Source organism: Zygotorulaspora mrakii, chromosome 7, assembly GCF_013402915.1.
Source record: "Zygotorulaspora mrakii chromosome 7, complete sequence".
Lineage (NCBI taxonomy): Eukaryota > Fungi > Ascomycota > Saccharomycetes > Saccharomycetales > Saccharomycetaceae > Zygotorulaspora > Zygotorulaspora mrakii.
Window position 1 is genome coordinate 47,764 of NC_050725.1, and position 12,041 is coordinate 59,804.

Genomic DNA, 12,041 nt, shown 5'->3' on the forward strand with positions numbered 1-12,041 from the left:
AAATGACCAGTGGAGCACTACGTTATTAAAACCGGAATCTAATTTACACACTAATGTCCTAATTACAATGTAATCTACACTTAATCAAACTTAACTTTTTTACCCTCAGAGGGAACAATTGCTGCAGAACCACGTTGAGCAGAGGCTAGTGCAATACTACTCTTCATTCTATTATTTGAGTCATATGAACTATTCCTGTTGAACTGTTTCTTGAAGGGTTTTGCTGTTTGTTTCTTTTCAAAATTATGGCTACTACTAATTTGACGTCTAGAATCACTTGTTTCTGGAAGATCAAAAGACCTTTTAACATTTTCCTCGGGTTTTCTTCTTACTTGTCTTTTACTTCTGTCTTCACCGTACTCCATTCTAATTGGTCTTTGAGCTATTTTCCTACAGCTTTTATCCCTAAGAGCTTTGGTAGCACCTTCCTCATCTTTGAAGTCTATGAACGCAAAACCTTTGCATTTTCCGGTATCTTGAAAAGTGGCCATACGAATTTTAACGATTTCGCCACAGTGTTGAAAATGATTCTTCAGTAGCTCATCTGTAGTATCGAAGGATAGATTACCAACGAACAGAATTCTTGATGGTGGATTTTTTGACATAGAAACTAAATCATCTTTATCAGGTCTACCTTCGTAACTTTTGGAATTCTTTATCAGTAAGTTTCTACCATTAAGTTGAGATTCACTCAAAGAGATGGCAGCGTCCATTTGTGGCTTTGTATGAAAGTCGATATAGCAGAAACCTTTATTCCGAATTTTTTTACCCTCATTCTGTGCCAAAGGCATATTGAATCTTGCGATAGATCCTTCGACAATAATCATAGATTCTTCCAAATCTTTTGTTTTGGCAATTAAAAATCTTGTAATGTCCTCTTTAGTGGTGTCGAAAGATAAATTTCCCATCCACACACCGAACTTTTTATCTTTCTTGGAAGAGGATTGACTTTCTTCTGCAGATGCTGTTGTATCTGAGGCACCTTCACTCTTTTGCTTATTCTCTTTTTCAAACTCTTCGATAGAGTTTGGATCAATTTTGAACTTGGCATTTAATTCTTCAAGAGTAGTTTTACCTCTTCTAAGTAAACGTTTTTGTTTCTTTGATAGAGGTCTTGAACTCTCTAAATCAATCTCAATTTCATCTGCGACTTTTCTCTTCTTAGTAGGATCAATAAGAGCTTTCTGAACTTCTTCATTTACTTCCTTCTTTTTATTCTCAATATCACTCATTATGGATAGAATATCCTTGCTACTATACTGATCTTTGGCAAATACTTTAAAATACTATAATTCAAAATATGTTGAAGAAGGTCATCTCATCTCATCGGTATCCGAAAATTTTTAGCCAGATTGCAGTTTCTTATGGAAGTCGCGCGACTCAAATTTAGATAGAGAAAAAAAGATGTAAAAGAAAGGTAACTTAAATATAAGTATATTAAATTTATTAATACAGCATTTCCTGAAGTAGATATTGATTATATTGGTCAAGAGTAGAAATATGAAGAATTGCATGAAACTAAATTCCATATAATCATCAAGAGCAGAAGATAGAGATAAAACCGGAGAATAAACAATGATATTTTAACCAGCTGCAATAGAATGGTTCAATTTTTTGTTGAATGTTATTTAATCACAGATATTCATTCTAGTTTAATGATACATCCACCAAAAGCATAATAAAGCGACATATAAGTCAGGTAAACTGGTGAATTACAAAAAGAGAAAAAGGACAAATTAGAATTAGGATTAAAATAGAACAAAAACGAAAGCCTAGTCGAAAACTTTCTTTAATTTAGAGAAAAATCCGCCCTTCTTCTTCTTTTTTTCTTCGGATTTAGGTGGGCTTGCAGTTTTTGGGGAAGGCTTCTTTGAGGTTTTGGTGGCGGTCGTGGTAGTGACTGGCACCTTCGAAGGAACATCAGCAGGAACAGGTTCGTTTTCCACTTTTTTAACTTCTTCGGCCTCAATCTTTGAAGTTACTGGTGCTGGCTCAACAGGTCCCCCATTTGAAATTGAAACATTGGTCTTGGGATCTAAGGTAGTAGCGGATGTCCCTTCAACTTCCGAGTTTAACCTTTCGTTGAGTGCCTTAGCGTCAACATCTCTAACTTGGGTAAATGCCTTGATCTCAGCTGCATTGTTTGGAATTACCGGACCAGGTCCGCCTGCCAATGGATTGTGGGCGGTTTCATCATTTGGAGCTGGGTCTCTTATAGGAAGAATATGAACGTTCTCCTCAGGGCCTGATTGATTAACTCCAGTTCCTGTCTCCGCTGGTATTGAGGGTTGAGAGGCAGGCGTAGGTTCCGAATCTATGTGGCCAGTCTCCTCCACGTGAACAATTGAGCCCTCCGGCGTGACTTCATCAGGGCCCAAGGGAATTTTTTCCTCCGAAAGAATGGTAACCTCACCTGTTTTCCTATTTTTTCTGATTCTTCTTACAATCTTAAATCTAATTTGTTCGGGCTCGGATACTTCCTTAGAGGCTGCCGCCGCCATGCCTGCCTGCGAAGTGTTGACAGGAATATGTGGAACAGGTCCAGGAGTTGGGCCATTGTGTTTCTCGGTTGGCGTTGGTACAGGTGGGTCAACTGGATCCACCGTCTTTGTGACCTCCTTTATAGCTTGAGAATCCAATGCATGCTCTGGTTCCTCAGTTTTCACAGCACCATTCGCTGCGGCAGCAACAAATGGCAAACCAGCAGCTTCTGGGACCTTTGTCTCATCTGGAGCCTTTGTCTCAACTGGGACATTTGTCTCCAACGGGTCCTCAGTCTTGCTAGGTCCTCTAGTAGCAGCTGTTGCAAATGCCAAACCACCAGCCTCTGGAATCTTGGCCTCAGCAGGGTTCTCACTCAACGCTTCAGCCTCCGTCTCGGAGATATAGTTATTTTCAATACCGGAAAGCTGATCGTACCCCTTGTTGTAAGCATCGCTAGTGACCCAATTGCCATCAACGATGAATTTGAAGAATATTTTGTCTCTACCCTCAGGAATTTTCACTGGAAACGTTAATTCAAATGCTCCTGTAGAGCTCTTGACCAGAGGTAAGGTTCCTTTCCACTCATCGAATTCGCCAGTAACAATAACCTCTTTAGGGCCAGCTGGCCATTCGAATGTATACTCGATACTTGTCATGATCTCTTGCTTTGTAAAGTAGCTCTCGACGACTTTAACTTCAAGTATATATATACTAGATATGCGTGCTAGAGATTTACTCCTAGTGTATAAATATGTTAATCTGCTAAATATGTGCTGCAACTATTTAAAAATCACGATAGCTCTTACAATTGCTTCCTGACTACCCTCATCGAATTTGCTCTCGCTCCCTGCCATATGCGTAATGGCCAGCAACCCTTTATAGCCCCAAACATACTTAAGGTCTAAGCCACCGGACAGATAGGGAAATACCGGACAAAAAGGCATGTGATTCTGTAAATATGATATTAGCTAAAGCTGGTATCTTCTCTTTCAACAAATCATAAGGGCGTGTGGTCTAGTGGTATGATTCTCGCTTTGGGCGAATCTTCAGAACACTGAAGATTAACATATCAAGCATGCGAGAGGCCCTGGGTTCAATTCCCAGCTCGCCCCGATTTATTTTTCCTCATACAAAAGCGCAAGATTACCCGCACTGCAGCTCCCACTGGTTTTGTGGCAATGTTGCCTTTCCTTATTTCGATTTCTCAGATCATAGAGAAAACATTGTTAGAATTAACCGCCATTATACTCACAAGAGAAATCGCATTTGTAATTAGGCTGAGACTGTTGTATATGCAAGTGCTATGAACCATGTGTTACTGTCACCGTTTACAGATTCAGAAAATAGCAAGACATTGAACTCTTTATCTCCGGCAGATTTCATATCCAGCCTAAGCTCAAATTTGGGAAAAGGCGCAACATCAACCCGACTGGTTGACAGCGATGCAACCGTGAACTTCTATAATAGCTCCAATGATCGTGGAGATATATGGGTCACTCCAGATAGAAGAACTGTTGAGTGGTGCGTGGATGATCAATGTATTAGGAGATTTCACTATGATAACGACGTGATCAAGGCCAACTTTGTGGATTTCGCGACCTGCAATGACTGTTTAGTGATTGTATTGCAAGACATGGCACATGTGTACTATATAGCAAAGGGTGATTCAACCACTGTTTGCTTCCCGTTCCCGGTGTCCAATGCATTTTGGTGTCTCCAGGGTATAGTGCTTGAAAGAAAGCTACCGGGAAACGTTGAGTTTTATGATTTATCGGATCTCGATATTCAGCATAGGTTCATCACCTTGTCGGATCCGATGGCGCCATTCGGACATATAGAGTTCTCAAATAAAGAAAAAGACGGCAAGAGTTTCAAAAAACTGCAGAACCTAAGCATGTTGGCTTTTCCCAGTGGGGAAAACTATCATATTGCAGTACTATTTGATCATGTGGAACTTAAGCTACACTTTTATTACACTCAATTGCGTTTAAATTCCAAAAATAATGACTCGGCCAGTACCGTTTTAAATTCTCCAGACAGCAGAAAAGAGTCGCGTTTAGATAATGTTAGCTCTGTAAGCAACAGCACTAAAAATTTGCGAAAGGTATCAATACTTAACAGGAGAGCTGCATCCGTTAATATGACTCAGGATATCAATGATTCCTCCGTGTTATTGCCATCAGGAAAAAAAAATCAAGATTCTCAACCGCTACCGCCGTCCCATTCATATCCTCATAATACTCGTAGAACTGCTTCGGCGACTTTGGATCGTATGAGTGGTGCAACTTCTATGGCTGCAGCATCTCCTAATATTGACTTTTCTCTGAATCAAAATCAGCAAAACTTACAGCCCTCCCATATGCCAGCTCAAACTCAAATGCACATTCAACATCAGGGACAACAATTTGATCAGCATCAAAATCAAATTGAATCTCTAAGTCAGGCTATAACGTCTAAAGCTGACGTTACTTTGACAAAAATTTCATCAATGACGTTGCCACATCGTATCTCAAATGATCCATCCATCAAGTTGAAATGCATCCCTATAAGATTTGAGGATAAAGAAGGAATTGCAATTTTTGATCCCAAAACTCGTTTTTCCAAGATTTGGCTGATAGATTTACTTCCTGAGATAATTAATTCGATATCCTTTAAAGTTTATGGTAATTCACCACCAAATTTGATCAGATTATTGAGTTTTAATGTTGATGGAGTCATTACTGATATTTTTCCCTACATATCAAGTTTTTTATGTGGCACTTTGGCTATCGTTTTTGAATCACACAACGAGTTGTGTCTTTACAATCCTTTCATAGATCTTTCTTCTCCAAAAGAAGCTTTGAATGAGAGGATATGTTTCATATCTGAAAAGCGAATGGTAAAGAACAAATTTCAACCGACGGGGATAGTCCCCGAATACCCAAAAAAAGATTTACAATGCTTACCGACTCTTTTTCCATTACCCAAAAGGAGTTTGGTCAAACATTGTTTCGGTGCAATGAAATGGATTTGCTCACCTATAGTCTTATTTTCTGTAATATTTTCATGGCAATCCTTAATGAGCAAGTCACAGCCAGAAAGAAAAATCGATATCTCTGGGTCTGAATTTTCTGCTTTTTCCACTGTCTTTGAACTACTCATTTTAAAATCAGAGAAGGAAAACTGTGAGCTTGAAAAAACAAATGGTACACAAGCATTTAAATACCTTGATAAGCTGGACTTGAAAACATATCTACCAAAGATTATTATGGGGTTGCACCTTATTAGAGAAGAACTTTGCCTTAATATTTTATGCAAAGATGATATCACTCGGTTGGGAGATTTTTTATCATTCTTTACAAGTAAAATGAATTGGCCTTTATCTTGGAGAGAATATTATGGATCACAAAATTACTCTGCCGATGATATCGAACCACTAATAGGAGTTTTTGCTCATCCCTTAGATGAACCGCCATCAATTATGCGATCGTTATACAGTATCACTGAAAACAGTTATCTTTCAGTGACGCCATTCATCAGCTTTTCCAGACTAGTTGAAATGGATTCAGAGATAGATCAAATTGTAACACCACAAAGCTACAAGATACTAAGATTATATGAGATGATACGAGCTCCTAATTACTCCGATCAGTTTTTATTGGAAGTTTTGACAAATCTGAAGATTGAAAAAGAAGATATTGAACTTTACCCTATTGGTATTATAACTCCTTTGAAAAAAATGCTGCAAAGAGTTGAAGACAGATTATCACAGGCTGGTTCCAGTGTTAATTTATCTGTGATCAAAAGGCATGATCTCAAAAGATATGTTGGAGCTATCAAACATATCGCAAACGAAATTGAAATAGCATTTGAAAATAATGCCCAAATATCAAAAATTGTACCTGGCGGGTTCAAAAATTATTCCATGTCCAAACCTAGAGATATTTTTACCATATTGTCTGATGTGGTAAAGAGCAGTCGTCATTTTAATACCGAAAAAGGATTAGTGACTGACAATTTTCAATATACGGATGATTTCGACGAAGGGCATACTTTAAAGTCTAACGCAGCTCTCATTTTCAGCGAAGACCGAAGGTTTAACGATGCTCTTACGCTCCTCATATATTACAAGCCTCATAATGTCCAGTTCTTTTCAGTTGCCTCTGATTATAGAAAAATACTGAAACAGAAAAAGAATATCGCAAGAATCCTTTCAATAAGGACCTGTCTCTCTGGTTTGGGTTTAGGTGCTGTAACCTATTCAACAGAGAAACCATTGGCAACTCAAAAATGGATGAAACCGCAACTCAATTTTACTTACCTTTTTCCAGATGGCACTAAAATATCTATGGAATATACTGAATTAGATAAAGAAATTTTAGATTGGGGAGAGTTTCATGGTGGTGTGAGTTCTGGATTGAGAATATCTCGGAAAGCAAAGGGCATTAATGGCAGCTGGATAGCCTTTAATAATCCTAAGGTTTTGGATGCACAGCAGGGGGGCTTCTTACTCGGACTTGGTCTCAATGGGCATTTGAGAGGATTAGAAGAGTGGCATGTTTACAACTACCTAAGTCCCAAAAAGACGCATGTGAGTATCGGTTTATTATTAGGAATGAGTGCAAGTATGAAAGGAACAATGGATTTAAAACTTACAAAGGTATTGAGCGTGCATATAGTCGCGTTACTGCCACCTGGATCTAGTGATCTTAATATTAATTTGAAAGTACAGACAGCAGGAATTATTGGAATCGGCCTACTTTATTTAATGTCGCATCATAGAAGAATGAGTGAGCTCTTATATTCGCAGCTTACTTCACTCATCATCGTTAATGATGAACAGGTGTGCGATGAAAGCTACAGGATAGCTGCAGGTATTTCTCTGGGGTTAATCAACTTAGGATCAGGCGAGAACTTTAACTCAATTAAGAGGGGGCCTAATATGACAGATCAAGATGAATCTTTGGAACAAATATCTACCAGTAAAACTGGTCCGGATGAAAAACTTATTAACGGATTGCTTCAGATACTTACCGAATGTCATGATTCAGAGCAAGACTGGATTCCGGAAAACTCACAAATAAGCGCTGCTATCGCACTAATTCTGATTTTTTTGAAGACTAAAAACCATTCAATTGCAAATACAATTAGGCCAAATCTAAAATCGATGCATATGAATTTCCTTCCACATATTTTTATGTATCGAGAAATGGCTTTCCATATGATCATGTGGCAAACTATCGGAAAGGATCTAGATTATCTGTTGGAAGGGCTAGAAGATCACATCGAACCTAATGTGAATACTGATAATTTACCAACTTACTACATAATATCAGCACGGGCTTTATCAATGGGTATCAAGTATGCTTCCACTGGCAATTTGGATATGAGGAATGTACTTATACACTTGATCGATAGGTTTTTACCTTTTTACCAATATCCCGGTGATAACAGGCTCGACTTTAGATTAACAATTATTGGGATTAACGTGCTAGTGAACGTATTACTAGTTTCTGTAAGCTTAATTATGTGTGGATCTGGTGATTTACAGGTATTTCGACGTATAAGGTACTTACATGAGGTAGTGTCCGGCAAACACTCTGACTTGTTTAAATCCTATAGAGGAACACAGAAAAACAAAAAGAAAGTCAGAAAATCATCTAGGAGGAGTGCATCAAGTGGTAGAGAATTTGCAGTTGATGATATGGATATCGAGGTAGAAGAAGATGATGTAGAATTAGAACGACAACACCAAGGAAACGATACTGGAGAAGAAGACGAAGAAAATGAAGAATACATTGAAGAAGAGTCTGCCTTTGCCCCAGGAGAAAACTCCGAATCTCTTTCAGATGAAGGTAGCGAGCGAGATGAAGATACTACAGGTTTAGGTTCACAAGGCAATGATAAGAAAGATGATGAGAACCATTATGCCAAGTTTCTTGCTTCTACCATGTCATTAGGCTTTCTTTTTTTTGGGTCAGGGCAATACGCTCTAAGGACTTCAGACCATGAAAGCATCTCATACTTAATTATTTCGACATTACCCACGTACATGTCAACACCTCCATTACAGGAGACAAAATACTTTTGGAGTATGGCTGTGGAACCCCGGTGTCTCATGTTCAGAGATGCGAAAACCGAAATGCCCATAAACGATGTATTTTTTCAGCTGAAAGCCTGCTTCAACGAGGATATTTTGGAGGAAAAGAACCTCAAAGCACCTTGCTTACTTCCTGATATAAGAAAGATACAATCTTTGAAAGTCTCTGATCCTAATTACTATCCACTTGAAATATCCTTTGGAGAGAAGCTTAAGGCAACCGACTTTTTCAAGACTGGTAGTATCGTGTATATTCAACGTCGAGAACAAAGTAATCTCGCAGATTATGGTTCCAACATTGAGTCAACCCAGAGTGTTACAAATATCCAGGAGGCATTAAGAAAAAAGATGGAAAACAATTCGCAGACTGTGGGCAACAAGGAATGCTACTCGAATATTGGAGACAAATTAATGGAGGATTTGAATCTCAATGACACAACCATGATAGAACTGGAGACACTTACCAATGAAAGGGACGTATTCACTAATGATACGCGTACATATGATCTGGATATGTTATGTTCAGATGCTAATAGTGGTGACATATCAGAATTCCATTTGGAGATATGGAGGAAAAAACATTGTGCATGAAACAAATTGGAAAGCATTAAAATCGTAAATAATCGGGCCACATATAGGTATGTATCGTGATATGCTATTGACTCCATATATATAAGATATAAGATGCGAAATATTGTAATATGCATATGCTCTCTATCAATGGACGGTGCCCAACTCTTGACCCATTTTCACTTTATCGCCGTCTTTAACTTTAAACTTGAAACTTTTTGGTGCTTCGAAGCACAAGACCACAGTACTACCAAGCATGAAACCACCCAGTTCTTCACCTTTGGTGAGCGGCATGCCACCTAAAATCCTGCTTGCATTTCCATAGGTGGCTTCATAACAGGCATGAGGTTCACTGTGTCTTTTTCTTTTGACATTTGTTTTCAGCTCTTTATCGAAATTCAACTTGATGGATCCAACGTTTGTTGCACCAACGGGCGTCATGCTAAAAAAACCGTGTTTCCAATTACCTAAAAGTGCAACACGCTCATTGAGAACAAATAGGTTTGGGAAATTCCTTTGAAAGTATGGAGCCACAGAGAATAAGTCTCCTGGAAAATGACGACGTATCTTACAAACCCAATTGACCGGTGAGTGAAAATGATGATAATCTCCAGGCGCTAAATATATAACAGCGAAAAACAGTTGTGTGTCTTTTGGTTCATTATAAGGCTTACCGTATAGATCAGGATTGAGGGATAGTTCATTTAGTAGACCAACAGTTTTTGACATAGTTGGCTTTGATTCTTCGACTGTTTTATCACCCTCATTCTTAACCTCTATGTAATGTTCTGATTCATTACCGCTAGGATCAGAAAGCCTAAAATTGTTAACTCTGGCAAACTCTTTATGTTTCTCCTCATCAGGTACTAAATCAACAGTAGACTGACTTCTTGACACTGATGGCTGGGAATGAGTGCCCAAAAAATCTCTGATAGAGTAAGTAAGCCCCTTCACTTGCTCAATTTCACCACTATCTGAATCAATTATGCCAATTTGTAAAACCTTACCATCACTAGGACAAATTATTGCATTATGACCAGGATATATTGGTCTGGCATTCGGTTGAATGTTACGATAGAAAAACTCTGACAAGTTCGAATAGTGCCTCAAATCTGGGTCTTCCATTTCGTCCAGATTAACACCAAACAAGTAGGAATAGCACTTAAAACCCCATGGCCTCATCCATACCGGAAGATCCAACGAATTGACCTGTCCCCATAACCTAGATATGGCATTCAATGGCAATGTTGAATAGCAGAAAAAGATCCAATCATTATTAAAAATTTGAACCCTTGGTTTGCGTTTCAACTTTGCAGAGTCACCTTCCTCTTCATCGGCCCTCGATGACCCATTCGGAGACTGTGATCTCAGAATTATTGTGCCCAGTACGATGGTTACACCTGTTAAAACAGCCCATTTCATGACAGAATTAGGTCCTCCTGCATGCGCCCGCGATACCATCTCTTCCGTCCTCTGCCTCTGGTTCATAAGACCTTTAGCCGAGAATTTCCGCTTCCATAGCAGCGACGAAGTCCTGTTTCCCAGCTGGATCTTGGTTCCTAGACTGCCCATTGGCATTTTTACCATGGCTCTTCCTTGGATTAGTGCCTTTTCCACATGAAACATCCTGCTCTGATTATGGCACTTATGTTCAATGGTCTAAAAGTGCGAAAGCTAGTACCAGTACTTATTTATATCAAGACGGGGCCCTTCGTTTTTCTTCCAGCCATGTGAAATAAATGGCATTTTTTTCATGTACACTCTGAGACACAAAATTTAGGACCTCATCGGACGCGACGCCAAAGGTGATTTGAGTAATATCAGCTGAAGTGAAAGGTCAAATTGAGAGGGTGCGAAAAACTGCAATTGATCAGTGTAAGCAATTGCTACGCCATAATCCTTACAACTTGTTAAAAAATCCTGTATCCTGTTTAAAATGTTAGTTGCTGTTAGCGGGACGAAATTTAGCGGGGTAGACGTAACAATTCAGGTATTGGTTGAAGACCATGGTTTTAAAATGCTTGATCACAACGAGAATGAAGAGAAGATACTCGATTACGCTACAAAATTTTACCAAACAAATATGGTGATTCGTTGCGAAAAGCTAAAGCTCCTGAATGTTTTAGAAAAGCGCCCATTCTTTGTCCACCTTTCGATTGATGCCTCGTTGCATTTACGGGTGAGTCTAATACAAAAAGAGCTACAAGAGTTTAATATTGAAAATTTCATAGATATTATTGATCGTTTTGATTATGACCCTGACTCTATTAAGTTGCGCGAGCAGGCTCATTTTAAGTTCAAGATTGTCGATAAAGATATCACTACGTTACGTTTTCGACTTTCTAAATCAATGGGGGAGCAGCTACAAATGCTACAAAATACGAATTCCAAAGAATTGAAACCACCATTGAGACCAGATTGGGATACGTACTTCATGAAATTGGCAACGTTGGCGGCATCCCGTTCCAACTGTATGAAAAGAAGAGTAGGTTGTGTAATTGTACGGGACCGTAGAGTTATCGCAACGGGATATAATGGAACCCCTCGTCATTTGACTAATTGCTTTAATGGAGGATGCCCACGTTGTAACAGCGGAGATTCCCATTCTTTGCATAGCTGTCTATGTCTTCATGCGGAGGAAAATGCACTGCTCGAAGCAGGTAGAGATAGAATCGGTCCCAATGCAATTTTATATTGCGATACTTGCCCGTGTCTAACATGTTCAGTTAAAATTGTGCAAACAGGCATTCGGGAAGTCGTGTATAGTCAGACATACCGAATGGATGAAGAAAGTCTTAAGGTGTTAAAGGCTGGAGGAGTAAGGATTAGACAGTTCAGCTTTGCTCAAGAGCCTAGGATAATAAATGTATGAACGTTAATTTTAGGCATTACAAAAGACAATTGCGAC

At 39.0% G+C, this 12,041-nt stretch overlaps 5 protein-coding genes and 1 non-coding gene across 6 annotated transcripts; 3 read left to right on the forward strand and 3 right to left on the reverse strand.

Annotated features, from left to right (window-relative positions):
- Positions 1 to 80: 80 nt before the first annotated feature.
- Positions 81 to 1,232, reverse strand: NOP13 (Nop13p; the record flags this gene model as incomplete). The annotated part of the gene is made up of 1 exon (XM_037289975.1): positions 81 to 1,232. One exon carries the CDS (start codon positions 1,230 to 1,232, stop codon positions 81 to 83), a length of 1,152 nt encoding a protein of 383 aa, XP_037145870.1.
- A 540-nt stretch (positions 1,233 to 1,772) lies between these two features.
- Positions 1,773 to 3,140, reverse strand: MDG1 (Mdg1p; the record flags this gene model as incomplete). Its single annotated transcript, XM_037289976.1, has 1 exon — positions 1,773 to 3,140. The coding sequence occupies one exon, from the start codon at positions 3,138 to 3,140 to the stop codon at positions 1,773 to 1,775; it is 1,368 nt and encodes a 455-aa protein (XP_037145871.1).
- Positions 3,141 to 3,487: 347 nt separating this feature from the next.
- HG535_0Gtrna6P lies at positions 3,488 to 3,596 on the forward strand. The gene is made up of 2 exons: positions 3,488 to 3,524; positions 3,560 to 3,596. It is a non-coding gene; the product is annotated as a tRNA-Pro (tRNA).
- Positions 3,597 to 3,787: 191 nt separating this feature from the next.
- Positions 3,788 to 9,154, forward strand: APC1 (anaphase promoting complex subunit 1; the record flags this gene model as incomplete). The annotated part of the gene is made up of 1 exon (XM_037289977.1): positions 3,788 to 9,154. One exon carries the CDS (start codon positions 3,788 to 3,790, stop codon positions 9,152 to 9,154), a length of 5,367 nt encoding a protein of 1,788 aa, XP_037145872.1.
- A 126-nt stretch (positions 9,155 to 9,280) lies between these two features.
- Positions 9,281 to 10,759, reverse strand: PSD1 (phosphatidylserine decarboxylase 1; the record flags this gene model as incomplete). Its single annotated transcript, XM_037289978.1, has 1 exon — positions 9,281 to 10,759. One exon carries the CDS (start codon positions 10,757 to 10,759, stop codon positions 9,281 to 9,283), a length of 1,479 nt encoding a protein of 492 aa, XP_037145873.1.
- A 310-nt stretch (positions 10,760 to 11,069) lies between these two features.
- DCD1 (deoxycytidine monophosphate deaminase) lies at positions 11,070 to 12,005 on the forward strand (the record flags this gene model as incomplete). The annotated part of the gene is made up of 1 exon (XM_037289979.1): positions 11,070 to 12,005. The coding sequence occupies one exon, from the start codon at positions 11,070 to 11,072 to the stop codon at positions 12,003 to 12,005; it is 936 nt and encodes a 311-aa protein (XP_037145874.1).
- Between the last annotated feature and the right edge of the window lie 36 nt (positions 12,006 to 12,041).